This window comes from Toxotes jaculatrix, chromosome 24 (genome assembly GCF_017976425.1).
Source record: "Toxotes jaculatrix isolate fToxJac2 chromosome 24, fToxJac2.pri, whole genome shotgun sequence".
NCBI classification, from domain to species: domain Eukaryota; kingdom Metazoa; phylum Chordata; class Actinopteri; family Toxotidae; genus Toxotes; species Toxotes jaculatrix.
The window spans coordinates 483,008-509,573 of NC_054417.1; the positions used below are offsets into that span (position 1 = coordinate 483,008).

Here is a 26,566-nt window from a genome sequence, read left to right on the forward strand (position 1 = left end):
AAGTGCTAACAACACACACCCAGAGAACAACAAGAGATGGAAACACTCTGAAAAACTGACAATCACAGAAATAAAATACATTAAAGCAACACGTGGAAGCTCAGTGTGTGTGTTTATTCATTCCTGTGGATACACGTATGTAAAAATATAAAACTATGACAACATGTCCGAGCTCTGTCAGTTCTTTACAGCATGAAAAGCTTTTTCCTGCTTTAACCAGATGCTTCTATTTCAGTCACAGACGGACAGACGTGGCAAAAAGTCAGTAAACGGACACAAGTCTTTCTTTCACTTCAAAGTCCTAATGAAAACACATCCCATCATCATCATCATCATCATCATCATGTAAACGTCTGTGTCCAGGTAAAGTCCCTGTCACTGTGTGACCCTCGTCTGCTTCGTCCAGTCTCAGGGAATAAACTGAGCAACGTGTGGAACTAATGACGAGATTTGAACATTAAGCATTTTCAGGGAACAAATGAGTTCAGACCTCCTGGTTTCAGACTGGTTTGGCATTTCTGACGTCATGCTGCATCGACCAATCACCAGCCCGGAGCTGGTGATGTCATCAGTAGCAGACAGTGTTTGTATGGGGCCGTTTGAGGCGAGGAGTTGTCAGGTTTGGCTACGTGGAAAGTATAAAAGGATTTTTAATATCCAACATGCATTTTCATTCCACACGTTTGGCAGCGAGGCTTTAAACACAGGTCTGATGATCTGTCGCTTTAGGAATGAAACTAAACTCTAAAGGCTGTGAAGTGTTTTTCCTCCAGAATAAAAGTCACGGTTAATAAGAATTAATGGACTTTTATACTGGTTTGTAACTTTTCTGACTGAATCTGTTTTTCTTAAATAACACACGGAACATCTGAATGTGTTTCACTATCAAATCAAGTTAGCGCTGACCTTTGACCTGCCGCTCTGCTAATGTCATCAACTTCAACAGGAAGATGTTAACCCAGGCGTGACAAACACACTGACCTCAAAACCACTCGCCAACATGAGGAAGAGGATGAAGGCCATGAGAAAGAAAACCGTCTGAGATTAATCAGAAAAAAGGAAAAATGATAAAAGTCTTAACAGTTTGGATTCTAAACTCAAAGTTCTGAGTTAAAGGTGCGGAAACTTTCTGACATGACATCGCAGATGTGAAACGTAGACTAAAATAATCTGACTTTGACTTCAAACGCAATTCTCTGAGCAACAAAGACTTTTCTAATCCTCCATTTTATTTTCCCATGTGGCCCTCATCATCTTCCACACACACACACACACACACACACACACACACACACACACACACACACACACACACACACACACACACACACACACACACACCACTGTAGAGACAAAATGTAGTAAATAAGTTAAAACTGGTCAGAAACCAGACGTTATGTTGGCAAACAGCAACATGGCACAAAAGACACTAAATAAATATCCAATAAATAAACACTGTTCGTGCGGCTGTGTGCGAGTCTTCAGTCCACGTCTGAGTGAAAAGAGGTCCGATCTCTACGAGAGCTGTCAGGTGTGTGTTTGTGTGTTATTTAATGTTCTTCAGCAGTGAGGTGCGGGCGTTCACCACGGCCTTGAAGGCGTCTTCGCTGCCGGGGGCGACGCATTTGTCCGGGTGCAGCAGGACCGCCAGCTTCCGGTACGCCTTGTTCACCTCCTCCCTGGAAACAGCGGGGCAGGAACCAGTGTTAGATACACCACCAGTAAGAAAGATGAATTCATCTGCATCATTTGATTTGATCAGCTATAAACATTAACACAACAACCCAGTGAAAGCCACGCCCAGCCTGAGCGGGTGGCTCGCAGGACAGAGGACGTCTTCTCTGAGCCTCAGAGGCTGGACACAGTCGAGTGTGAGTCAGTGTGTCGCTGTGGGATCTGCTCCGGGCAGGAACCCGAAACAACAGGATCCACATGAGACATTCACACAGAAGGACAGCGTCTACTCACCGCGTGGCCCCGGGTTTCACACCCAACATATCCCAAGAGTCCTTGCTGTTTCGGATGCGTCGGATGGTGTCGGCCTGCTCTTTGGTGAAGCCGACGCTGACCTCAGACACCGGACGCTTTCCGCCATTTTCACACATGTCGGTGATGGAGGAGAAGAACGCCTGAACGAACACATGCATACGATGCTCTTTATGTGTTTTACAAAAACAACAACCACGTGACTTTACATGTGTCTACGTACAAACCTGGAACATCTCGTTGATGCCTTCTCCACTTTGTGCCGACGTCTCAAAGTAATGAAACCCTCTGGACTCCGCCCACAGACGGCCCTCCCCCTCGTCCACCACCCGCCGCTTCGTCAGGTCCACCTGCACAGATGGACAGGGACTGATTGTGTAGTCTCATACATGAATCAGTGTCTGTGTCAGGACAGAGGTTTATTCAGAAAAAGTTAATTCACTTTTCCTTTGCGTTTCAAAATGATGTGTTGAAATATGAGTTTAAAAGTCCAACCTTGTTGGCACAGACGACGAACACGATGCTGTCCATGTTAGCCTGAGAGCCCATTTCCTGTTTCATCTCCCCCAGCCAGCTGTCGAGGGCGTCGAAACTCTCCCTGAGGCCGACGTCATAAACCAGCAGCACCCCCTGACTGTCCTTATAGAACTCATTACGCACCTGAACAACGAGGGGAGGTGGAGGACAAAGATCGTTTCTGTGGCTCAACAGTGCCATCAGCTGGCAGGTTTCCCACATTACAACTCAATAAAATCCATGACCTCTGACATAATTTCTCTGTGATGATTTTATCTCCTGAGATTTCTTTCACTTGAAGCTGCTTTTGTTTTGTTTGTCCTGAAGCAGAAATACAAGACTGAAAAATACAGAAACTTTGTTAAAGGTAAAATAAAGTTTTCATAAAACGTTTTCTGACTCACTTCATAAAAGAAAGGATGTCCGGCCATGTCAAAGATGTTCACTTTGATTTCTCTGTCACGAACCTGCACTCTGACAACACACACATTACTCAGATTATAACACATGCTACATAGTTCGAAAGATAAATCCTGCATACAAAAAGCACTAAAGCTAGATTAACATAAAATACATAGAGTACCAGTGGTACAGTCCAAGGATTAATCATTATATAACAAACATAAAGTAATAGGTTAGTTACTCAGTGCATGAACTTACTTGGTGACTCCATAGTCAATACCAATAGTGGCCAAATACTTGGGAACAAACCTCTTCTCACAGTAGCGTTTGATGATGCAGCTCTATGGAGGAAAATACATTTATGAGTGACAGCATCTTTCAAGCCAGACTCCTTTCACTTCCTGGTTCACATAAAGTTGTCAGTCTTGATTGATGTGAACATTGTCCCGAAATTTCACAGATGATGCCTTCAATTTTCAGACAACTTGAAAAGTGGCAAAAGCACAAAGGTGAGAAACATTACCTGATTATTTAACAATCATTACACTCCTTTGGTTAATTCGGCATATGTATTATCCATGAAGGTGACATCAATTCATTACAATACCAACATGTCTTACAGCAGAGGTGTCAAACCTGTTCCACAAAGGGACGGTGTGGCTGCAGGTTTTTGTTCCAACCAAGCAGCAGCACACCAGACTTGACTCATTTAATCAACTGATCTCAGTCTTCAGACAGTTGATTGGTCAAACTGTGTGCTCTTCATTGGTTGGAACAAAAACCTGCAGCCACACCGGCCCTTTGTGGAACAGTTTGACACCCCTGTCTTACAGGTTCACGGCTGTTGCCATTTACTGCTGATGAGGGCTGCCAAAAACACTTTAACAAGAAACTTCATTGCTTAATATTAGTAAGAAAAAAATGGAGGCCGAATTTTACTGAAGGTGGCACACTTTTTAAACAAATATTCCTGGAGGCTGTGCATTGTAAGAATTTGGTGCTGTAAGCAAGGACGCATGAAAGTAACTGATTTTTATAAGGCGTCTGGCGTTAGAATGAACAGCATGACTTAGAGCCAACATTCATACACCTGATATCAATAGCAAAACGAAGGTTTATTATTAAAGGTTAACCGCATTTTTAAAACCAGTTTAAATATTATTTTGTGAGATCAATCTAAACAGGAGGTTAGTTTTATGGTTTATCGCTGCTACTGGCATCTCATCGCTAATTTATACCAGATTTCATTATGGCGTACGGTGTAAAATAAACTAGTGGTCTCTTACCTTTCCGACCTCGGCATTTCCGAGGCTTATTACCTTCACACGCAATGATTTCTTGTTATCTCGTCTTTTCGGTGCGTTTGTCTCCATTTGAATTTCCTCTAAAGTGCCGTTTTTCCGTGCGGACTGCTAACGAGGAAACGCAGGAATTCAGTGCAGCTGCTGCTGTTGTTGGGGGCGCGGCTAACAGGGCAAACCAGCCGTTAGCAAACTGGCTAGTTGTTAGCGCGGCTCTAAAGCTGACTTATTATCAGACTAATTAATGACACGGCATTGTTTAACTTTAGCATTAGAGCTAATGTTTTGGTTCAGCTGCCACTGTGATACACAGCAGAGACACAGCGGGCCTGCTAGCCTCATAGCCTAAATTATAACCAGCTGCTTGGAACTCGTGCCAAGTTAGCCGCTGTGATGGAAACAAGCGACTTCCGCTCTTTCTTTCAAAATAAAACAGTATTACTGGATTCTGTGAAAAAAATCAGATTATTACAAAATACCACTTCCTACTGATAACAATATATACTGTATACAAAATATGACACAAACCCTCCAGAATGCGCTTAATTAAAACTTAATTTACCCTTAAAACTCTTGAATCTACACCAGGGTGTTTTGTGTGGTGTCCAGAGACCTAATTTATCCATTCATTTGAAAAGCCAAAAAATAATTTCGATTTTAAAGAGTCTACAACTTAGATTACACTATAATCTGAAATATTTTACAAATCGATTAAGAAGCATTAAACAGTAGGTTTGTTATGTATCGTGAAATGTTTGTGCGTCAAACCTTAAAACAAGTAGTTTTGTGTTTGTCCACCAGGTGGAAGAGGCTGCAGGCTCTCTTTCTTTTTTATAATACATTTTATTTTGGTCAGATTGGCTTTTACACAGTAATCATTAGCACGACTCTAAAAGCAAAATATTCACACACAAACATCTCAGCAACATCACTGTCATTACAGCACAAATTCTCAGGAAAATATCAGAACAAAACAGACGAGTGGTGCACTTTCAGAATAAACACCTACTGTGTCCAATGAAAACTGACACGAGAACAAAGTTGATTTTACAAAGAAAAGATCAGCAGAGACTTTGGTGAAATGACTATTTCTTATGAGCATTATCATAAAAACAAAGCACCTGACAGCAAAAAGGGAAAAGAGAAAACAGAACTTTTAAAGAACGAGGAAAAGAAAACTTAAAGATGCAATATGCCAGGTTTTTTTTTTAACTGTCTAATGTCAGGAGGCCCAAAGGTTCATTATTACATAAATACGTTGTACACTACGGAAAAATCATATGAATAAATGCAGATAAAATGAAATGTTTAAAACTCAAAGCTCAGTATAACAGTTCATTGTAACTCAATTCATTTTGTTTCATCAACTTTATCCCAACTCCAGCTTCCTCCCACAGTCCAAAGACCTGCAGGTGAACTGGAGACTCTCAGTTACCTGTGAATGTGAGTGGTTTGGTCTCTGTGTGTCAGCTCTGTGACAGACTGCTGACCTGTCCAGGTGTACTCTGCCTCGCACCCAATGTCTGAACTGAACAAGGAGCTTAAGATAAATGTAAAAAACAGATTTATAAACCAGTGATGCATCAAACACTGCCGTCTTTACACGATGCTGTATCTGCGTTTCCTCGGTGTCCTTTTATTTTACATTTGTACAGAACAATGAACGTTAATCCCTCAGGTATCAACCAAACTCTGCTTTTCCCTCACTTTAAACCAGCTGCGTTTTTTTAAGCATTTTAAGACAGAATTTCAAAAACAGACGTAAACATCTCCTGTTACTGGTGATTCTCAGACAACAGTAAAACTGTTTCAGACGTTTCTCTCATTTTTGTGTGGATCACTGGAAACTTTTACCTCCTCAGGGCTCAGGAAATCCCTCAAATGAAACAACGTGGGAAGGAAATTTTTCTGTTCACATGAAGGCAGTCCAGCACAGGCCTCACCACCTCAGAGCCCAGAAGTCAAGTCAAAATAGTAAAACTTTGAAACAGGGCTGTGGTGAGATATTAAAGGCTCAAACATCGAATTCAAATCAACAGAACAACAGTCAGACCTTCCACATGATGAGCTGTTGTAAAAAATGAACCTAAATTCATTAAAGTCAAACTGTTGTTGTGATGCTGTTGTGACGCTAAATATTTTGTCCAGAAACAGACGTTTGTGTGTCGAGGCTGACAGGAAGTGAGGCGACGGAGGCGAAAAGATTCGTGATCACCACATTTAGATGGAGTTAGCGAGCAGGAAGCTGCTGCATCTGGAGAGAGTCGTAGGTGTCTCTGGTGGCCGAGCTCAGACCCTGAAGAGGCGGAAAACGGTTTAATAATCAATCAATCAATTAATCAGTCGTTACCATGTGAAGTTTGTGAGTTACAGTAAACGCAGCAGTGCTTCCTGCAGGTCCATATTTTCCACTCACCTGATAAACCTGCTCGTTCTTTCTCTGACGCTGCAGAAGAAAAAAAATCAAAAATGAGAAACTTTAATGGTTGAATAGTTCAAATGGATAAAAAAACATGCTATTAAGATTTTTATTTGAAACGTGATTCATTGTTATAGATTTAAATAAATGAACAGGAAATGAAGTTGCTTTGAAATTAGCTTCACTGCATTAAAATACTGATCATGCTTCAATAATAATGATGCAGTAACATGAACAGAAACACAGACCGTACTTTCACTCTGCAGTATAATGTTTCTGCTCTTACTTCAGTCAGTGATTCGACTGATTCCATACGTTGAATAATTATTGTAAAGATTAAAACTGATGCACTCACCTCTCTTTTAACAGGAAGCTCCTTATATTCTCCATCCGTACGTTTGGTCAAGCCCTGGATATAAAAAAAGAAAGTCAGACCTTCTGTGATATATAAAGATTAACAGGATGTTATCCAAGAAATCTCATAAACAGATGAATTAACCGTCAGTGAAGCAAACATGTATAAAATGATGATCTGTTACCGTGTAGGTAGGTTCCTCAGGCGTCCTGCGGTTCTGTAAGAACACAGAGGAACAGAGTGGAATGAGTTGAAGAGGCTTATTGTTCTAATAAATAAGGTTCTAAAAGAAACAGACTCTGTTGTCGACTGTTTCTCATTCTGTGTGAGAACCTGGAAACATTTCTAGTTTTTCTATGATTCACTTGGATTTAAAAAGCAAATACAGATGAATCATGTGATGGGATATAAGCAGAGGAAGACTCACTCGTCCTCTCTCAGCGTCTCTCATCAGAGGGGCGTACCCACCGGTGTCCTGACCCTGCAGATCCTAAACACACACAACAAACACTTCACGATCCAGATTATCAGCATGATCTCAGGGTCTTTTCTCATTAATAGTTTAGTTTATCAAAATGAATCAAAACTTTTTAAGACTTTTCACACTCTGTCCTGCAAATAACAACAAAGATGATTAAAGCTAAAGATCAGTGGAACATGAGGAGATGAAACAGAAAGTGGAACCAAAGGTTCTTTGTGTGTGTGGTGTTGGTGTGGATGTCGTTGTGACTCACAGAGTAGATACTCTCCTCCGTTCCCTTCTCTCTGGTTTTGAAGAACTACAGAAAAAGGTTAATTGTGGTTAGAAAGCACAGACACGTTTTCCCTTGGCTTATATCTGATTCCATTTCAGCCCTCTGTCTCATTAACAGCAGCTGAATCAGCTGTGATCAGCACCTGTTTGCAGTGAAGCCACAGATGTACAGACACTGCCCACTGTATCACTGTAATACTGAAGGAAACTTAAAAAAAGCAGGATTCTCAATGAAGTTCTGCAGTAATGATTCTTCTGTCTCTATTACACTTTAATGTTTGCTGCAGGTGTTAAATGACAGATGCAGTTTCAGGCTGGAGCAGGCTCCTCATGTCTTTATGTACTTTATTTTAAAGGAGTGTGCTGAGAGTGTGTGAACAGACCCGCTCCCTGATGAACATGCCGGTGATGATGAGCCCGTACAGGCCGAGGAAGCCGTCCAGGATGTAACAGAGCTGAGGTTCGTACAACGCCAACGCCTCTGTGGAGGTCAGAGGTCAGAGATCAGACACTTATATACAATGACAGACAGACAGACAGACAGAGCTCATCGGGCATCACCGCTCTGCAGAGAACAGTGACTCTTTCTCCTCTCTCTACATCTACAGCTTCACTTATTTCTAGCATTTCTGCAGCTTCTTCTTCTTCTTCTTCTATGATTCTGTGAATTCTCTGAATTTACCTGCAGGCTCCACCTTTTCCTTCAGTGAAACTCCACCTCTTTCACCTGCAGCTGGAGTTCAACAGGACCAGCTGAAAACTCACAGAGAGCCAGACTGTGCTGGACTCTCCTCGTGATCCAGGCCCCTGATAAGGACTGGGTGAGCTGGTTTGTTTTGTGTGTGCGTGTGTGTGTGTGTGTCGTTAGGATTGTGGGTCTTTGTTGTATAAACTGTGAAAGATAAATAAAATCTTTGTGCGAGTTTCCGTCTCTGTGTGCGTACAGTTGTGTTTCTGCAGTGTGTGAATGTGTGATGTAGCTCAGTGGTTTCCTCAGCTGCTGCTGAGTGCTCACTGTGGCTCCATTAACAGACAGGTGTGTGTTCATGTGTGGTTCAGCGTGGGTGTGTGTATATGTGTGTGTGTGTGTGTCAGTAGAACAGTCGTCTTGCCTCACCTCAGAAAACCTCAGAGAACATTTAAAGTGGTCCCAGTGACCCTGGTCAACGTTCTGTCAAATCTGATTCAAACTCACAGAAACTTTATTTAAACTCTGCTGGAGCTGTCAAAGCTTCCACTGAGACCGACGACACTGACGATCAACTGTTTCTGCATTCAGCCGTCAGTGGAAGTCTGTGCTCAGGTGTAAATGTGTTGGACTGGAAGAGTGGGAGCTGGAGTCGGATTCACAGAGGGTTACAGGTTTATGGGTTATCAGCGGTTCTCTTCTGAGCTCAGGGACCTAGAACCTGGTTCCAGTTCTACCTGAGTGCGTCCACTCAGTAATCCTCAAAGTAAAGATGGGAACATGCATCAGCGCTTCAGTTTGAATGAGCTTCAGTCAGTAAACTTTATTCTTTAGTAAAAGCTGAGTGACAACATTTTTAAACGATTGTTTGTTAAGTCGACTGACAAATTATTCTCTGGTTCCAGTTTCTGGAAGGCGGACATTTACTGGTTTTACTGGGCACTACTCAACATCTGAGGACCAACACATTTGTAATGTCAGAACGTGATGGTTACTGTTTAAGTTTAACATTCTCCCTCTCTTCACTGCGTTTTAACCACAGGAACAAACCAAACCTAAACCCTCCATCTTTATCACTGTCTCCTCTGACTGTACGAGTCACGCTAAATATCACAACATCAGTTTCCTTGCTCTCAAGTCGTCATGGAAACGGCGATTAAACCACTCTCTTGGTCACTTCAGTATCGCCAGTCTGAATCGGAACCAGGAGATCAAGCGGTACATCTGTTCAGATAACAAATGCTGAACCGAATATAAACAGAACAGGAAGTGTGTGTGAGTGTGTGTGTGTGTGGTTGAGGCGGGCATGTAATCTGATAAACACAGCAGGGCAAGTTTCACATACAGATGATCAGCTCTGTTTCACATGTGCATACAGACCTGTACCAGACTTGATTTAAAAAAGTACTAATTTAAGATTGTTTTTCTTCATTACTTCAGACCGAATTTAACTATTTAGTTTCAGTGTTAAAAGTTTATTACTGGGCGACTTTATATTTTGGATGTTTCTGTACCAGACAATTTAAATATGAAATCAACTTCAAGACCACATTTTACTGCGCTACGTTCATTTTAGAATCAAGTCCTTATTTTTTCAAAACATGTAAAAAAAATACAGCAGTGCTGTTTGTTACATGCATTTACAGACATTCATTCATTCACATTACATTCTGTATAAACCGTATACCATAACAATAACTATTTATACTTTTATATTAAAATAATTACATAAATATAAAAATCATATACAATTATATTTTTAATCTAATTTATGTATATATAGATTGATATAGATTAATGTTTATGTAGATTATATTATAATGCCATAGAAAATAGTATAGTATAGTATATATTACTTCCCTATGTTCACTACCAACCTTCACTACCAGGTATGCACAGTGTTGCTGCAATAAGACTTACTTACGCTGTAAATAATTTGTACTTTATTTTTTATTTTATCCTTATTTTTACTGCAATTTATTTTATTTTTTTTTGTACCTTATTGTGTTTTTCTTCCATATCACTAAACTACTGTGATCTTTCCAAGCTGATGCAACGAAATCTCGTTCCTTATACGAATGTACCTGAGCGTAAAAGTGAATGACAGTGAAGTTCTCTGAATCTGAATCTTTACCCTTCACGTTTGATCCGTTTGTTTTCAGTATTTTCTCACATCGAGTTTAGTCCTTGATGATTCCAGGGCAGCGATGGGTCTAATACGTTCTTCATTTTTATTTTTTTTATTTCTAAACAAGTTCACAAGTTAAAAACTGAAACTTATAGCCAGAAGTGTTTTTCTAACATTAAAGCTTCTGCACAGTGATGGACTGAACTGGCCAAACGCACGCTGAACATCGAGCAGTAAATATAAGGCAGTTAAACAGCGGCAGCATCAAAACGCTGCTTACATCAGTAACAGTGACTTTTACTTCTGTATTTTTACTGTGTGATATTATTATTTTTACTGAACAGGATCAACAGGATCAGAATATTTCCTCCAGCTCTGCCTGCTCCTTCCACATGTTCAGTACAGCAGCACGTTAGTCTTTCCATTTTCTGCTGTTTCATATTTTATAAAATATTCTCAGTGACTTTTTTTTTTACTACACAACATGTATGTGACATCTGCAGTGACTTTATGTTCAGTGAAGGAGAGAACACGATGAAATACTGTGAATAAACGTTCGGCGAAGAAATGCAGCGATGAACACATGAACTTTTAGACACTAATTTCCTTTCTTACCTACAGTGCACACGCTCAGACACACACACATACAAACTAACACACACACACTCTCCTCTGTGTTTTCACCTTAAACATCTGTTTGTTCCTTATATAACTTTCAATAAACAAATAAATAAAATTAATTGATTGATCAATGATCAAAGATTCCTCTCTGTACTCACTCAAACCACCATGAGAGGACAGTCCAAGAACTACTACACAAACTGCTGGCAGTAAACAGTTATTGTTGTTGTAACAATGGCAATAATAGTAAAAGTTAAATGACATCACATGACATCAACAACAACAACAAGCTCAAAGTGACAGCAGCATGTTCCAGTTTCAACAAACAGAACATTAGAACCGTCATGAAGTCAGGATCTGATGCAGGCCTGCTGAGCCGGACTGAGCCGGACTGTGTCCAGGAACTGCACTGTGAGCTGTGTGATGGTCTGGATTCATATCAAACTAATCACATGACGTCTGAGTTCGTGTCATGTGACACTGTTTACTGCCTGTAAGTCAGTTTCCACTGAAACTGGATTCAAATCAACGTTTGATCCAGTGGAAGTTAAACTGACTCAAACTAACCAGAGCTCTCCACGGTGAGCACGCCTTCGCTCTTTTCAGGAACTGAGACGTCAGCGGAAAGCTTCATCACGTTTTCATCATCATCATCATAATTGGTCCTGACTCATCACAGACACAAACTAATGACAGACGCAGCTTTCCATTCGTTTTCCATCACAAACTTAACACACTGTCCCTGAACACACCATGAGACACAGCGTCTCCGGTTGTTGGACTGCTGAGACCTGAAGACGTCCTTGTTTTCCACCATTTTCTGACATTTTATGAACCAAACGATTAACTGATTAATCAAAAAAGTATTTGGCAGATTAACTGATAACGGAAATGATCGTTAGCTGCAGGTAGGGACGTCCTGATCCCGACACAGGGTCCGACCCCATGCTTCTGTCTCTCTGACACAAGCAGTTAACAAGTGAACCTGAACCACGTCCCAGTCTGTTCACAGGCAGCGGCTCGGCTGATCCACAGGGAACCGAAGGTAACGTCCACAACACGAGGCTTCGGTTCACTAACTTCATACGTTAAACATTTTTTAAAACATTACTGGAACCACCGTCCTGAAATGTAAAATGTCAACATTTACTGTTACCTCCAACCACCAGACAGATGGAAACAGTAGTTTTACTCTGACGTCAGTGTTTTAGGTGGAGTGTGTGTGTGTGTGTGTTTCATACTCTTTAAATCGACTCATTCAGAAATATGAGATAAATATTTTTCATTTTCCACTGCTGCTGTGTTTGTGTATAACGGGTTAAAAGGGTCGAGCGGAAACATTAACCTGCTTATTTTAGAGTTTGTTCTTCAGCTTCCTGAGTGAAACTGAGAACTCAAACTCTTTAATAATTATTCAGCCTGCTGCACCATCTTAAAGCAGAAGGTTTTTATAAGAGAGCAGGCAACAAGTTACCTGATATATTTAGAGTCAAAGTGTCACTTCATGATTTCCCCCTTCTCAGAAAGCCTTTAAAAAGGGGGTGAAAGGTGTGGAGCGCCTCTCAGGCTGCTGTATTTCCTCTGACAGTTCCTCTCACTGCTCCTTCTGAGAGGCTCCTGACCCTAAACCTGATTCTGGGCTTTTCCCTCCACTTTCTACAGGGAAGAAACATCTGAGCTCCATGTCAGGTACCCGAGCGTCCTCAGCCCGAGCGCCGGGCTGGGCCTGCGCGCTCTGTCCATTTGCATGTTAACGCACAGCGTGTGAGCGTGTCTCAGAGAAATCATGTCTCTGTAGCAGCAGCAAACAGGTCTCACAGGACACTGAGCTGTGACCTGACCATGTCCATTCATGTAATGTTCATAACAAATAACACTGATCCTGAAGATATCAGCAAAACCTTCACAGACGACCTGTTGTTCAGCTCAGCATCCACCTGCAGTGACTCAGCATCATGAAACTGGTTCTGGTTCTGTTCAGACTCTCACAGAACCTGGTTCAGGTTGGGAAAGAGAAAGGGAGCTGGACCTGGAGCTGGACCTGAAGCTGGACCTGGTCTCTGGTCTGACGTCCACCACGCAGTTACAGTTTTCTGCATATAAAACTGTCCACAGCGTGTTACCGTGTTAAACCTGATGTAATAACTTATTGTTGTTGTTGTTGATAACCAGAGCAGGACGAGCGCTCGGCCTCAGCCCACCGCCGCCGTCACACTGTATTCTGTGACCTGCAGCACCGTCCAGACACGAGACGCGAGGAGACTCCAGTTTAACACACAGTGTCCTCAGTGTCCTGGCTGTGATTACAACACGTGAACAGCAGGTGAGAGCATCATGAAGCTGTGGGAGCGAAAGCATCGACATCTTTAGCTTATTTCTAATAATTAATACAAAACAACACTTTACTAACTAAACACATTAATGTGTCCAGAGACGCTGAGTCCTGGTTCTGTCCTGTCTTCTACTGACGTACCAAAGCTGCTCTTATGTTCTGATCAGCAGAACCTTGAAGGTCACTGTATAAACTATCATGAGGACAGATCTCACAGGAACTATCCTCGAGTCGCAGTGAGCTGTGTAACTGAAGATTAGCACACAGTTAATCTGACGATCGCACGAAGGCTGCTGAGGGAAAACGTACGTCTGCCTCTTTACGCCTTAAGATCTTAAAGAAACATGTTGTTGCATCAACATTCAGGCTGTAAATGTGTCGCTGTGGTTTCAGAGTCGACAGTTTGTTCCTGAACACCTGAGATTAAATCCAGGACACCTCACCACTCTGTGCACACTCAGTGTCTTCACCTCTGCCTTCTCTTTCTTTTCTCTCCTCTCTTTGCTCCTTTCCTGCCCCCGAGCTTCACCTCTTTACACCTTCGGGTGTGTTTTCATTTCATCATGACTCTCTTCCCTCCATCTTTTACATCTCGATCAAAGATGGCTGCCGGGCTGAACACAGAACAAACGTCAGTTGGCTTCAGAGCAGACTTCACTCAACGCTGCTGACAACGTTCTGCTGGAGCCTCAGTTTCTACATCACATTTCTTCACCTGGTTTTTCTGTCACTTTTCTTTTAAAAGCGTTTTTAAAAGCGTTTTTAAAAGCGTCCTCCTCACCGGCCTGTGTGAAGGGTATTTCTGAGACAGGGACTGAAACCAGCATCTCAAACGGAGCCTGTTTTCGGTCACCGCAGCAGCCTCTGTCACATCATCACCACATCGAGCTGAAGCACTTTGGGATAGACGCTCAGCTTCAAGACTCTCAGATAAAAACCACAGAGCTGCTTCCTGGATTGGGGTGTTTCATTCTTTGTGGTCAATTAATTTTCTACACAACAGCTACACAGCAGAGCTGTAACTACCATACCTCACACATATGACAGCAATAAGAAAATTCGAAGGGTTAAAACATATGTAATTGAGGTTAACACCATTTTTAATCTATGAGAACTAATATTGTCTCTGCAAGCTACACACTCAGAAAATAATCTTAACTTTGAATGAATCCTGAATCCTAAATTAACACTGAGCTCGCTTCAAATCTATTAAACTAGGAGAGAAACACATGCAAATGAAAGTCTACATGATCTTTGTGTGTGGACGACATAAACAAAGCCTTCATTTCAAATCTGCCCGAGAAACTAAAATGAAAACGCTCATTCTATGGTTAGAGTTTGTGTCCAGAGGACCTATTTTATATTATTTTATTTTATATTATTTTATTTTATATTTTATATTATTTTATTTTTATTTTATATTATATTTTACCTGAGAGTGTAAGTAACACTTACGTGGGGCTAAAAACACTTTGATTAAAGAATAAATAAAATAAAGAAGCTGTATAACGTGGATCCAACGTTGATTTTTCACGTATTATCACACATTCATACAAAGGACGTGAACAATCCTTTGACACGCTGAGAGAGAACAGTTAATACGCTCTGCTCAACATGTCTGCTAAACTTTATAAGTCTAGAATATGTATCTAGAACAAAAAGCCTCATCTCTCCGTTTGGTATTCGGACGATAACGATGTTATGTAGTCCCATTTTATTTCTTTTTTCTGTCTTTTTTCAAACATTAGTTTCTTTCATCCTGTAATAACCAGAGTTACTGTGACTAAACGCCTTAAAAACCCTGATACCAACCCTGACTGTCTGAATTTAAAGCATTTAATGAAGAACACGCTTTGGTCAACTATTACTGATCGTTTAACGTGTTCGGTGGCGTCTTTGAAATGTTGAAACTGAAGTTATTAAGGAAACACAGGAGCCACAAGTGTTAAACAGCACGCCTGCTATAAGCAGAAGCTTCATTCTGTCATCAAATGTCAAAGAAATCAGCCAAAAAGAGAAAATCTGATGTGTTTTCAGTGGTTCCTGCACTTTCTGTTCATCTAGCACCAAGAGATTCGTCTTCTTTTCTTTTTTTTAAAATAATTATCAGCTTATTGACGATCATTTTATTCTGAATGTCTGTTCTGCTTTGCTTTTCTTCTGTATTATAAGAACCAGGATCTCTAAATTTGAAAGTGGCCGGGGCTGTAATCTGATCAGACCCGCTGCTTCACAGAGAGAGGGCAGAAAGTGAGGGATTTTACACGAGGCCAACAAACACATAAATAAAAAATAAATATCCCTGAATGTAGAAGTTTAGATGTGTAGTTTAAACCTTCGTTTGATGAGACACTGCTGCGTCAGCTCCTAAAATGGAGGCGATCGTGTTGTGGCCATGAGCTCTCCCTCTGTCGCTCTGTTGAAATATTTCTACAACTACGATTCAATTCAAGAAAATTAGAAACCATGATTTACGATCATCTGCACCCAGTTTCCAGACGTGATGAGTCCTGACTGCTGCTGCTGCTGTGCATTGTTCAACTTTTATCTGTTTTATTGAAGCAAAACTGCTCTTTAAAAGGGGTTTTGATGGTTTAAAGTGTAACCTGACGATTTAAACTGGTCAAAGCTGGAATTTAATTTTCCAGACTTCATGTGAGCTGCACTCTTCCATTAATCTGCACCACTCATACTCAGCTCCCTCACCTCGGCCCGGTCTAATGATGCTTTAGACACAGCTACTGCAGTTAGCTTGCTAAGCAGCTAGCTCCAGCCTGTCTCATGATACCACTTTTAACCTGAGGAGGACACAGTGAGTCACTGTGGTGTCCAGTCTGTCTTCAGTCCAACATGATGGGACGAAGCAGTGACTGTAGTGGTCTATAAACCTGAGTTTCGGTTGTCTTCGGTCAGGGACAGTCCCCCTCTCTTGTCCTCAGGCCCAGCTGCTCTCCCTCTCCTCCTCCACCACTACATCTTCCCAGGCTCAGACTGGGCAGACTGGGAGTAACGGTATCATAGTCAATCTAACGATGGCTGACCGGTCACATGATCAGACAGCAGGGTGAACCTGTGTGGAACACATGATTCTCCCATCCACACAGCATGTCAACAACTGTCCTCTGCTGAGGACTAACGTTAGCTCAATGTGTGGACACCCCATCCTTCTGCTAAAAGCTGCCTCCTGAATTCCACAGTGGGCCAGTTCTCTCCTTTCAGAGGTGAAGCCTATACTGGTCCTGCTGGCCATAAATACTGGTTTAACTGGTGACCAGGTTCAGATAAACAGCTGTTGGAGAACAGTCTTTCATCAAAGCATCAAAGCACTTTTACCATCATTTCACCCAATTTGACCTTTTACAGTATTCCACGTGCTTCTGATTGGCTCAAAGACCAGAAGCTAAATCAGCAGCACAACAAAGCCTGGTGAAAATAAAATATCACACTGAGCGGTCGGACGCTGAACGGGACTAAAAACTGATTAATCAGGCAGAAAAACGACGGCAGCTGCCAAAATTAGTGTAAGTCGCAGACGGGATTATATTTTCTAGATGCAAAGTCGATCAGATAGATCAAGATAATGATGAGTTTGCCTCAGAAAAACCTGCCGAACATGAACCGTGTGTGAAAAAGTTCCAGTACCGAGACAGACACAAACACACCTAACAGACCCTCCAACATGGCTGCCAGTCCCTGTTGTTCTTCACTTGTCTGCTGCTGAAACCTTTACAGCTTTCCCACACAAGACGTACAGATATTTACACAGACGCTCACAGGTCAACATTTTGCCAGCGTCCACAAAAAACACATATTCACATTACATCTAGTGATTTTTTTCTTTTCTTTTGTTTTTTTTTTGCTGTTACAGGTCAGTTGAAAGGTTCACGTGTGTCTGATGAGTTTTACCTGCCGGGGGGAACAGAGAGGCGAGGACCAGCAGGCCAGATATCCAGGTCTGGAGCTCCATTCCAAACTGGTTTCCCAGAAGACGTCTTTATTCTTCAAACTTTCAGTCACCAGCGACGAGGTGAGACAACTGAAGCTAACTTCTGCCTTCCTCTCTCGTCTTTAAGTGGAACAGGAAGTGGTGAAGAGCTGCTGTGCCAGGTGACACACACATTTTTGACGTATATGAGTCTTTCTCCCACACATGAACACAGTCTTTGTACAAACATACGGAAAAAAATTCAGTTTTTCATGCCTGTTCGTTTGTTTTTTGATGTTTCAGCAGGGATAGAGCAGAGTCTAAATCTTGAAAATCTTAATCTGTACCTAGCTGTGGAGAAAATTTGGCTTTGAACTCGTATTTTTTGGTACTCTTCTTATTTCTGCAGTTTTTTTCTTTTTTAAATGAAGATTTTCCTCAAACGAATGAAGAGTCTGAGAAAAAAGGGCGGCATGCTGTGCACACTCGAAAGCTCTGTAAGGCCAATCTGTGATTCTGGGCTACTACATAAAAATTGTCTTGACTTGACTTGAAATATTGAATATCTGTCATGTGGTCTGGTACAGTGATACCCAAACTGTGGGTCAGGACCTCAGAGGGGTCGCAAGTTAAACCTGAATGGTCTCAGGACAATTCATGGCATTAAAAAGGAGACGAAACAAATTTCTGCTACACAAAATTAGTAATTTCTTTATGGTCAATAATACTATACTATAGCTTTACTTGTTAGAAAGTATTCCAGCTTTTACACATGTCAAGCATCTGAGTATTTCCTTTACCTTTGTGTCCTGGTCTTGTGAAGGCAGCGTAGCAGAGGCAGCAGAGGCCTGTGGGACTCCTTCACGCCCGGAGACTTGGTCTTAATCTAATAAAACAGAGACTCAAAAACACAGTTATTATGTTCAGAGACACAAACACAGATTAAGACAAGATAAAACAAGACTCTGCGCTGAGTACCAAACTGTGTCACTGGATTTAGGTCACGTTAAAGTGACTTTCTATCAAAACGCTTCAGAAACTTTTTTTTCCACTCTGCAGAGCAGGTCTTTTACCACTGATGCTCTCAAACACAAATCCAACATAATTCTAAACTTGTATGGTTGTAAAATAACCTGCATCCCTTCATCTGTTTCCAACCAGATCAAATCTTACTGTGCGTTACACAACACAAATTACTGCCGTTTAAAAACTGAACTTTCAAACTGACAAACATTTAAAAATATTTTTTTAAATAATAATTTAAACATTCATCATTGCACACAAAGCTGGAAAATATCAAAAAACGTTCTGTATGTTATGTGTCGTACGCCGTTCATAGATAAAATGTGTTTTATCAACATGGGTTAAAACTCAGCTCCTGAAAATCTAAAACAGATAAATACAAAACAGAAAAGAAGGAGCCACGTGTTTTTGTAACATAAAACTTTATTGATACAAATCATCCATTAACATTCTCTAAGAAAAACCACTCACAGCAAAGTCCTGTAGTTAGGATGTAGGCAGGCGTCTGCCTTCAGCATGAAGGAGCAGAAAAAGTTCTTTGAGCGTAAAATGATGTTTAAGGCGTCACACAAACAGCCGATGCAGCCGACTTTGGAAGCGGAAATCAAAGTTATTGATACTGTATGAGTGGCAGGGGATCAGCCCCGCCCCGCCCATCACTGTGGATATGCCCCGCCCATCACTTGGGCCTGATTTTGAGTGTTTTTATTTAAACTAACATCAGTTTTCTGGCCATAACATGAAGTAAAGTGCAGGGGACAGTGGTAATGACTGAACACTGTCATTTTATTAAACATAAATCTAAAAACTCTTAACTCACTGTCTGACAAGTTTAGAAAAAAATATTAATAATATTCACTAATAAGAACCTATATTTGAATATGTTGTTTGTTTTTATTGTTCTTTACTGTTTCTAATGTTTTTTGGTGAGATAAAGACAAACATTGTATTCTACCTAACTAAAAATGAGGCTTTAAGTATTGCATGTGTATCGACTCCTGCGACTTAAAATCACTTTCTACTTAAAAACATTCATTTTGATTCTGTCTGTGACAAAGTAATAAAATTATAAAGTGCAATTTGTTGTCACAGCAAAGACAAAAACAACCTGTAGTTTCCCGTGGAAATCCTATCAAATCACACGCCTTAAATCTTTGGTTTATGCCATGGAGTTTGGTATGTTGAGCTGCATATGTGTATATCTAAATATGTAAAAAGGTGGAGATTTTCATTCACTTACTCTCATTACAAAATGTTATTATCTTCAGTTCATAGTTACATAGAAAGGAGTTAAAAGTGAATCAGTATAATTTGGTTTTTAAATTTTTTAAAACTTATTTTAGACAAAAGAAAAAACTGTAATTACTCTTCAAATGATCAAAATATATAATTAGGTTTTGAATGTTCCTGAGGTTTGATTCACTTCTGTTTTTCTTAGTGGTATTATCAGTGTGACAGCTCCCTCCTGTGGTCAAACTCCAATACTGCAACTGGCATCATATTTAAGGCAGAACTACACAGCAAACAGTTTCTCACACATAGAATCACACATGAAAATCCAGAACAAACTGAAATATATGAAATATAATTCTGAGGACGTAGAGAATAAAAGGAAATGTGATGAAAATGCCTGCAACTGAAAATCTGATGAACTGTTGTGTAATTTGATTTATCAAAGAAAATTGTAAAATTGAATGTACACATTCAGTGCAGTTCATGTAGAGCTGTTAGTCGACATGAGGATGTCGTCTTGTAGAAAGAAAGCGGGATTCAAACCGACAACCTACAGCAGATCTCCCAGGTCACAGGTTTGAATTCCTGAACAGAAAAACATCGTCTCACCAAAGACACATCAGTTTATGAAAATGAAGAGTGAGAGGCAGAAAAAGAAAAGAAAGGCTCTGAAGGTTTGGAATAGTTAAAATAAAAATACTCAGGGTAAGCTAAAACTTTGTGGTACCTCCTGTCTCATAAATTTGACTTGATCTAGGAAGAGAAACCAGCAGCACTGACCGTCAGTGGTGCTTCCTGTACGGTGAGGCCTGGAAGTACTCCTCTGGAGTGACAGTCTTCACCCCTCCAAAATAATCCAACACCCACACCTGAAACATGGAGGAAGGGACAGGTATGTCAAGGAGACTTCCTGCTCTGATTGGCTGCTGACATATGATTAAATGCTTTAAAAATTTAAAAAAGTTTGATTTGTTGTTTTCTGGTTGGATCTGATCCAGTTAGACTGCAGGACTACACACATTACTGTATGTTAGCAGCATGTTAGCAGCAGTACTGTGGTACCTGTGTGATGTTGAACTTGGCGAAGAACCAGTTGTGATCAGACGGCCAGTCGATCATCTCTGGGTGTCGACTGAACAAGGCTTTCTTCGCAAACTCCGCCTCTGTCCCATTCACCTGGACAACAGGAGAGAGAGCAAGGTCACGTGACTGCTCAGACTGTCCCACCTAGACACACAGGTGATAACAGGAAACAGTGTGTATTTGTACCTCGAGGACAGATCCAGACAGGATGATGTGGGCGCAGAGGGGACTCTGAGGGTCGAAGCCCTGCTGTCTGCAGTAATCAGTCTGAGCCAGAGACATGGACAGAGACGCCACAGGGTTCACCTGCAGGGAGGCACACATTTTTGAAAGACATACACTTACTTTATAAAATTCTGCCATTTCTAGTTTGTTAAAATAGAAAACATCTGACAGAAAATGACCCTTGAACCTTGAACCCTGTGATAGCATCTGTCTTTACATTAACAGGCTAATACACCTCATGTCTATATGCTTCTGCTGAGTTCAACACTGCAGCTGCAGTCATGTGACAGAAAAACACATGTGACATTAACTCCAAAACTGCTGAGTCACTCAGTGTGAAAACTGCTGTGTCATGGTAGAAGCCCTGCAGTTGCATAAATTTTAAGCCGCACGTTTTCGTAACTTTCACCAGCGGGATTTTATTTACTGTTTTTTAAAGTGCAGCATGTTTCTTACAGAGTTACTTCCACTTCTCTACTGAACACCATCACTCACCACACTGAGTGGTGAAACATGACAGAAGTAAGATGGAGAAGTTGACAGGAACTCCAAGATACTTTATGATACCACGATAAACAAACAACAGCATAAACAGAACACAGGTGTCCTACCTCCAGGTCCTGCACAGAGATCTCCATGCGGGTCAGGTACATGTAAGGCACCCCGGAGCTGGAGCCATGCGGCCCGTCGCTGACAGAAAAGGCGTTGGAAAACGGCTGCCCCACAACCGGCTTGTGGGTGGAGATGGTGGCCATGGAGGCCCAGTCGCACTGATGGGCGATGAAGCGCGCGACCCGGGCCACCTGGTCGTGAGGCGGGATCCGGAACCGGCAAGAGGAGGACAGGGAGACGGAGGCCCACAGGAGGCCGAGGAGGAGCACACACGCAACCCGCATAGCAGCGCTCATTATCGGACTCGGTGCTTGAAGGACAGTCGGTGAGACGGAGCGGAGGGAGCCGATATATAAACAACATTCGGAGATCCGGTCTGGAGTTTCAAGATAAAAGCCAACCGGACAGCTACAACGTCCCACTAGAATTTCAAAATAAAATCTACAATGACGGTTCCAACAGGAAGTCCTATTTGGCCAACGTCCGCATTGGCATTTCCAAATAAAAGCACCGGCGATTGCTGTGAGTGCCGTTTGCAATGGTTTGCGCCAGCTGGTAAAATAAAACTATATTAAAACATCGAACAGCCCCATCGGATTTGCATACATCATGTCGAAATAAAAGCTTCAATGACAAGCATTGTTGCTGGAACTCCTATTTCAAAATAAAAGTCACATTTCTGGCAAAGTAAAATACAGCGAACTTAATCAAACCAGACACATCATTACAATCTTTCAAAGTAAAACATCCAAAATGCATTTTCACAAATTCTGCTCTTTTATTTAGAAAGCGTAGCCTTGTGTAGTGTATGAGTTCTTAAACCGTTTGATCGCACGATAGAAAAAATCTAAATGTTTGTGTTGTTTCGACAGGTGGAGTGTCTGAACCTGGTCTGTGGGATCACTGGGCCTCCGTCGCTTTTTGACCTTTGACCTCGCAAACGTCACACAGGTTTTCCTCGATGGCGAACTGACCTTGACAACCGTCACTACGGCAGAGACAGGGCATTTCCTGTTTCTGCAGCGAGACAGTCTGTGTGTCGGCAGAGTAATTCCAGGTTAACTCAGTGCCGGCCTTCACCACCCTGCACAGAAAAATACGTAACAGCTATTCACAACCACCACAACAACAACAAAAAGGCAAACGCCTGATACTCCTCTTCCTCACCTGTTGGTGAAGAAGGCGATGGTGGGGAATCTGGGATCGTGGGAATCAGTGAAGACGTTCTGGATGAACAGGTTCGGCCGGCAGCTGTGCTGTAGTCAGCAGAGATGGAGTCTATATAAATCTGAGGCAGCGTTTCACATCACACATCTCAGCACATATTAATACCATATTATACCCAGTTATATGTTTTTACAACGGAGACAAATTATTTGGTTTGAATGTAAAATACATCTGGTTATGCTTCATTTACATCTTTTCAGAGACACGGCACAGTCCACTTACATTAATGAAGCGGCTCACGTTTCCCTCCTTGCTGGCGTCCAGAAGATAAACGTCCTCCACCTTGGCTGCTCTCTTTAAACTCCTCTGTTTGTTCGTTTCTGTCCTGGTGCCACTCACGCTGTGGCCCGTCACCACCGACGCCGCCATGGGACTGGCTGATGTCACGGCAACCTTCTTCTCCTGAGACTGGTCACCTGACAGACAATATCCAATCATAAGCACAAGGTTAAAAAATATATCTTTTTATTTCAATGTAAATAAAATCCTGATGTTGCGAAAATTGAGCTATAAAATGACTGAATAAAAGTCATAATTTCTGAAAGAAAATAAAATGATGTCAATAATGTTGTAACCTCTAGAAGTCAAAATATTACAAGAATAAACTCTTAATTTCCAGAAAAGAATTGATGTTACAAGAAGTAAGATATAATTCAGAGAAAAATAAGCCATGATAAGATGGATTCAATCTCTAATATCTACTTAGTGGATAACCACTTCCTTTCCAGCTTTCGTGATATCTGCTTTAAAGTACGTATTTGTGAATCATACCATGGAGCTAACTTCCTCTGATTAATGACCTTCTTTTTCAGAGGGGCAACAGATTCAAGGGTCGAACGTAATGAAGCAGCAGTACTAACCAGCAGCCACCTTGTCTCTGTCCTGGGGTGTGATCGTTGTGGTGTTGGTGTCGGCGGGTCTCTGAATCACTGGGACATGCAGTGGGGGTGAGGTGGGCGGGCATATGGGTGGCGGGGTCTCCAACAGGTTCCTCTGCCCCTCCAAAACTGGCGGAGCGAGCCACTCGGTGACCACCTCCACCTCATCGTCCGAGGGGAGGTCGGCCCTCGTCAGCTTCGGGGGCGGAGGCTCGGCTGGACTCTGGACCCTCCGCAGGATCACACCTGGACATCAACCTGTGCCGTTACTTTAAATGGCCTTCATTTTAGTTTCTGATAGTTTGAAGAGGTAAACATCAACGTCACCTCACCTGCGTAGATGCACACGAACGTGCCACGGTCAAGGTCGTCACGGCAACGGACACCCCAGCCACGGTCTTTGGTCTGGAAGACCTGGAGCCGGATTCTGATCCCCCTCTGGACCAGCCGGTTCTGACAACGAGCCCGATCACAACCGCACCACGGACCACACTCATACAGCCTGACAACACACACACACACACACACCATTATAAGTATAATTCATTAAAGTACTCAGTACATATTTCAGACTTAAGGTGTTTGTCTTTAATTACTCACCCTGCAGGTACAGGCTCAGTCAGCCTGTGATGGGTGTAGCAGCTCCCTCCTCTGGTCACTGCGATGCAGGTGCAGCGCTCTGCATCAGTGCAGCCGTCGGTGCAGTCACAGCAGGCGTTGAACAGCGTGGGACCGCGGCTCAGGAAGCAGCCGTGCGGCCAGCGGTCTCTCCTGTAGCGGAAGTCGGCGGGCCGGGCACCATTATCCCCGGCGCACAGCTCCACCGGTGTGGGCTCCACCCCACGGCTCATGTCCACCTCTGGACGCCGAGGGCCTATTGTGGCAGGGGGGTCCAACCGTACAGAGGGGTTAAAGGTGAAGAAGTCCACCTGGAGGAAAAAGAAACACATTCACAGTTATTTTTTGGTGAAAGTTCGCACAGTTTCCCAATAGACTCTGAAGGTATCACATTACAAAAACTGACCTGCAGGACGTCGTAGCTCTTCGTAGCCAACAGGAACCGCATCACATCGTCATGGTTACGGAGGCTCTGTCCACACGGCGCTTTGTAAAGAACATCCCCGTCCTCTACACCTTCTTCCTTCCCCTCCTCTGAGACCTTAGGCTCCGCCCGCTCACTGGCCGAGGCTGTACCGTTTCCAGGTGACATCAGAGGCATGGCGCTCATCCTCTTAAAGCCGCAGAGCAGTGGCACGTTCAGAGGGTTCTGCCCCCAGAACAGAGGCATGGACTGGGCCATTCTGGACAGAATGGGCAGACATGCCTGGAGGGGGAAAAACAAGAATTCACATAGGTAACGCTGAAAGAAATGTTATCAGCTGCTAACTCTTAAAGCAGCATCACAACTTCTTGACACACAGAAGCAAAAAACACCTTCTTTTATTTAGTGATGAGTTCATGGTGCGCAGGTAGCAACATGATCCCAGCGATGCCCATCTGTAATCTGTGTAGAGTATGGTGTTACCTTGCAGCAGGTGTGGAGCTGGTACTGCGGCTGGATGGGGGCCAGGGGAGGCAGCAGCTCCTCCCTGTCTGCGGGAGGTGCTGCAGACCTGGACAGACCATTAGAGGCAGGCCGGGGAGATGTAGAGGGGCAGGAGAAAGGACTGTGGTATGAGAAGTCAGCAGGCAGCACTGTACCTGTGTAGGAAAACACACAAATAACACTTCACACACCCCAATATCACTGTCACAGCAGCGTTTCAGTATGAAAGTCTGCTTACCTGAACCAATGACCACCTGGACCACAGAGGAGTCCTGACCAGAGACCGGAGGAGACAAGTCCAGAGACTCCAGTAGCTTCAAAGCCTGAACCAACTCTGATTAACACACATCATCACAAAATGAAATGCCACTGACAGCCTGTTTATTTGAGTGGAGGAAGAGGTTAAAATAAAAGTCCAACCTTTGTCTGTTGCCGTGTTCTTCTTCAGGACTCTCCTCAGGTGACCCAGATATGCAAAAACCCTGTTAAAAACCTGATCCACATCCTCCTCAGCCCAGAACTGCTTGGCTCTTTCTGAAAAATACAACAAGACAACATCTCCTTATTACTTTTAACCAAACCACCTTACCTAGACTTGCCAAATCTGAACTTTAGGAAAATAAAATTCTAGTTGTGAAAACAAAAAGGAGGTTTTTCAGGTCTAGACCACGACTAAATTCACACAGAGACTCCGTGTGCCGTTTCTCAGTCTTATGAACCTCTCAGTTTAAACAGGAACATTTCTTCGTACCAACATCTTGTGCATCCGACGCTGCTTCTTCCATTTCCACCGGACACACAAACGTTAGCACGCTAGCACTCCGTTAGCTTAGCCCACTCGCTACAAACAAAAGGCTTTCTGAGCGTATACTTCAACAAACGGCGATTTAAACAGTTAATTTAACTTTATCTCCATCAGAAATGGACGTAAAGTTTTCATTCATTCAGTCATGTTGTAGCTAAGTAGCTACATCGAGCTAACGGCTGCAGCTAATTACTAATTTGCAACGTAAACGCCAGCGAGAGCATTTTAAAGTATTTTAACCGCTTACTGAAATTCAACGTTTAATATGTGGACACCTTGACACTACCTGCTACCACTCAACACTCCAAGAGGACTGATTTACATTTTTTTCAAGATAAATTAGTCCATAACGGCCACCGTAGTGTGACCATGGGCGAGTTTTGCCCTGACTCTGTCTGGCAGGCGCTTTTTTTGACCCTTAAACTTTATTTATAATTAAACAACTGTTGCTGTAAAACAGCTGCACAATCGCTAGTGTTACCTAGATAGCCTTTTATATGAAATACT

The 26,566-nt window shown here is 42.3% G+C and overlaps 4 protein-coding genes across 4 annotated transcripts; all 4 read right to left on the reverse strand.

Annotated features, from left to right (window-relative positions):
• Positions 1–93: 93 nt before the first annotated feature.
• On the reverse strand, positions 94–4,579 carry dnajc27 (DnaJ (Hsp40) homolog, subfamily C, member 27). Its single transcript, XM_041032013.1, has 7 exons — positions 4,191–4,579; positions 3,163–3,245; positions 2,907–2,976; positions 2,482–2,646; positions 2,214–2,336; positions 1,969–2,129; positions 94–1,679 (listed from the first exon to the last, which is right to left on the reverse strand). Exons 1-7 carry the CDS (start codon positions 4,275–4,277, stop codon positions 1,547–1,549), a joined length of 822 nt encoding a protein of 273 aa, XP_040887947.1. The 5' UTR covers positions 4,278–4,579; the 3' UTR covers positions 94–1,546.
• Positions 4,580–5,334: 755 nt separating this feature from the next.
• Positions 5,335–18,355, reverse strand: LOC121177711 (T-cell surface glycoprotein CD3 zeta chain-like). The gene is made up of 9 exons (XM_041032026.1): positions 18,228–18,355; positions 17,409–17,600; positions 8,117–8,214; positions 7,714–7,758; positions 7,407–7,469; positions 7,164–7,196; positions 6,980–7,033; positions 6,622–6,651; positions 5,335–6,501 (listed from the first exon to the last, which is right to left on the reverse strand). Exons 2-9 carry the CDS (start codon positions 17,467–17,469, stop codon positions 6,436–6,438), a joined length of 450 nt encoding a protein of 149 aa, XP_040887960.1. The 5' UTR covers positions 17,470–17,600; positions 18,228–18,355; the 3' UTR covers positions 5,335–6,435.
• Positions 18,356–18,861: 506 nt separating this feature from the next.
• Positions 18,862–21,910, reverse strand: creg1 (cellular repressor of E1A-stimulated genes 1). Its single transcript, XM_041032018.1, has 5 exons — positions 21,603–21,910; positions 20,953–21,072; positions 20,746–20,859; positions 20,464–20,552; positions 18,862–20,268 (listed from the first exon to the last, which is right to left on the reverse strand). Exons 1-4 carry the CDS (start codon positions 21,897–21,899, stop codon positions 20,466–20,468), a joined length of 618 nt encoding a protein of 205 aa, XP_040887952.1. The 5' UTR covers positions 21,900–21,910; the 3' UTR covers positions 18,862–20,268; positions 20,464–20,465.
• Positions 21,911–22,470: 560 nt separating this feature from the next.
• setdb2 (SET domain bifurcated histone lysine methyltransferase 2) lies at positions 22,471–26,406 on the reverse strand. The gene is made up of 11 exons (XM_041031963.1): positions 26,006–26,406; positions 25,675–25,788; positions 25,493–25,588; positions 25,234–25,409; positions 24,733–25,032; positions 24,309–24,637; positions 24,041–24,210; positions 23,691–23,954; positions 23,053–23,246; positions 22,771–22,859; positions 22,471–22,687 (listed from the first exon to the last, which is right to left on the reverse strand). The coding sequence occupies exons 1-11, from the start codon at positions 26,037–26,039 to the stop codon at positions 22,504–22,506; spliced, it is 1,950 nt and encodes a 649-aa protein (XP_040887897.1). The 5' UTR covers positions 26,040–26,406; the 3' UTR covers positions 22,471–22,503.
• Between the last annotated feature and the right edge of the window lie 160 nt (positions 26,407–26,566).

Coding starts and splice junctions, on each gene's coding strand:
- creg1 (XM_041032018.1), bottom strand. CDS start 21,899: ATGAGCGCTGCTATGCGGGTTGCGTGTGTGCTCCTCCTCGGCCTCCTG. Junction 21,073..21,602: donor TCTCTGTGCAGGACCTGGAG/GTAGGACACCTG, acceptor GCCTCCCTGCAG/GTGAACCCTGTGGCGTCTCT. Junction 20,860..20,952: donor TGTCTGGATCTGTCCTCGAG/GTACAAATACAC, acceptor CCTGTTGTCCAG/GTGAATGGGACAGAGGCGGA.
- setdb2 (XM_041031963.1), bottom strand. CDS start 26,039: ATGGAAGAAGCAGCGTCGGATGCACAAGATGTTG. Junction 25,789..26,005: donor GTCGGATGCACAAGATGTTG/GTACGAAGAAAT, acceptor TGTATTTTTCAG/AAAGAGCCAAGCAGTTCTGG. Junction 24,638..24,732: donor AGAGCTACGACGTCCTGCAG/GTCAGTTTTTGT, acceptor TTTTTCCTCCAG/GTGGACTTCTTCACCTTTAA.
- dnajc27 (XM_041032013.1), bottom strand. CDS start 4,277: ATGGAGACAAACGCACCGAAAAGACGAGATAACAAGAAATCATTGCGT. Junction 2,337..2,481: donor TCGTCGTCTGTGCCAACAAG/GTTGGACTTTTA, acceptor CCATCTGTGCAG/GTGGACCTGACGAAGCGGCG. Junction 2,130..2,213: donor GCATCAACGAGATGTTCCAG/GTTTGTACGTAG, acceptor GTGTTCGTTCAG/GCGTTCTTCTCCTCCATCAC.
- LOC121177711 (XM_041032026.1), bottom strand. CDS start 17,469: ATGGAGCTCCAGACCTGGATATCTGGCCTGCTGGTCCTCGCCTCTCTG. Junction 8,215..17,408: donor CTCTCTGTTCCCCCCGGCAG/GTAAAACTCATC, acceptor TGACCTCCACAG/AGGCGTTGGCGTTGTACGAA. Junction 6,652..6,979: donor AGCTTCCTGTTAAAAGAGAG/GTGAGTGCATCA, acceptor TTTCTTCTGCAG/CGTCAGAGAAAGAACGAGCA.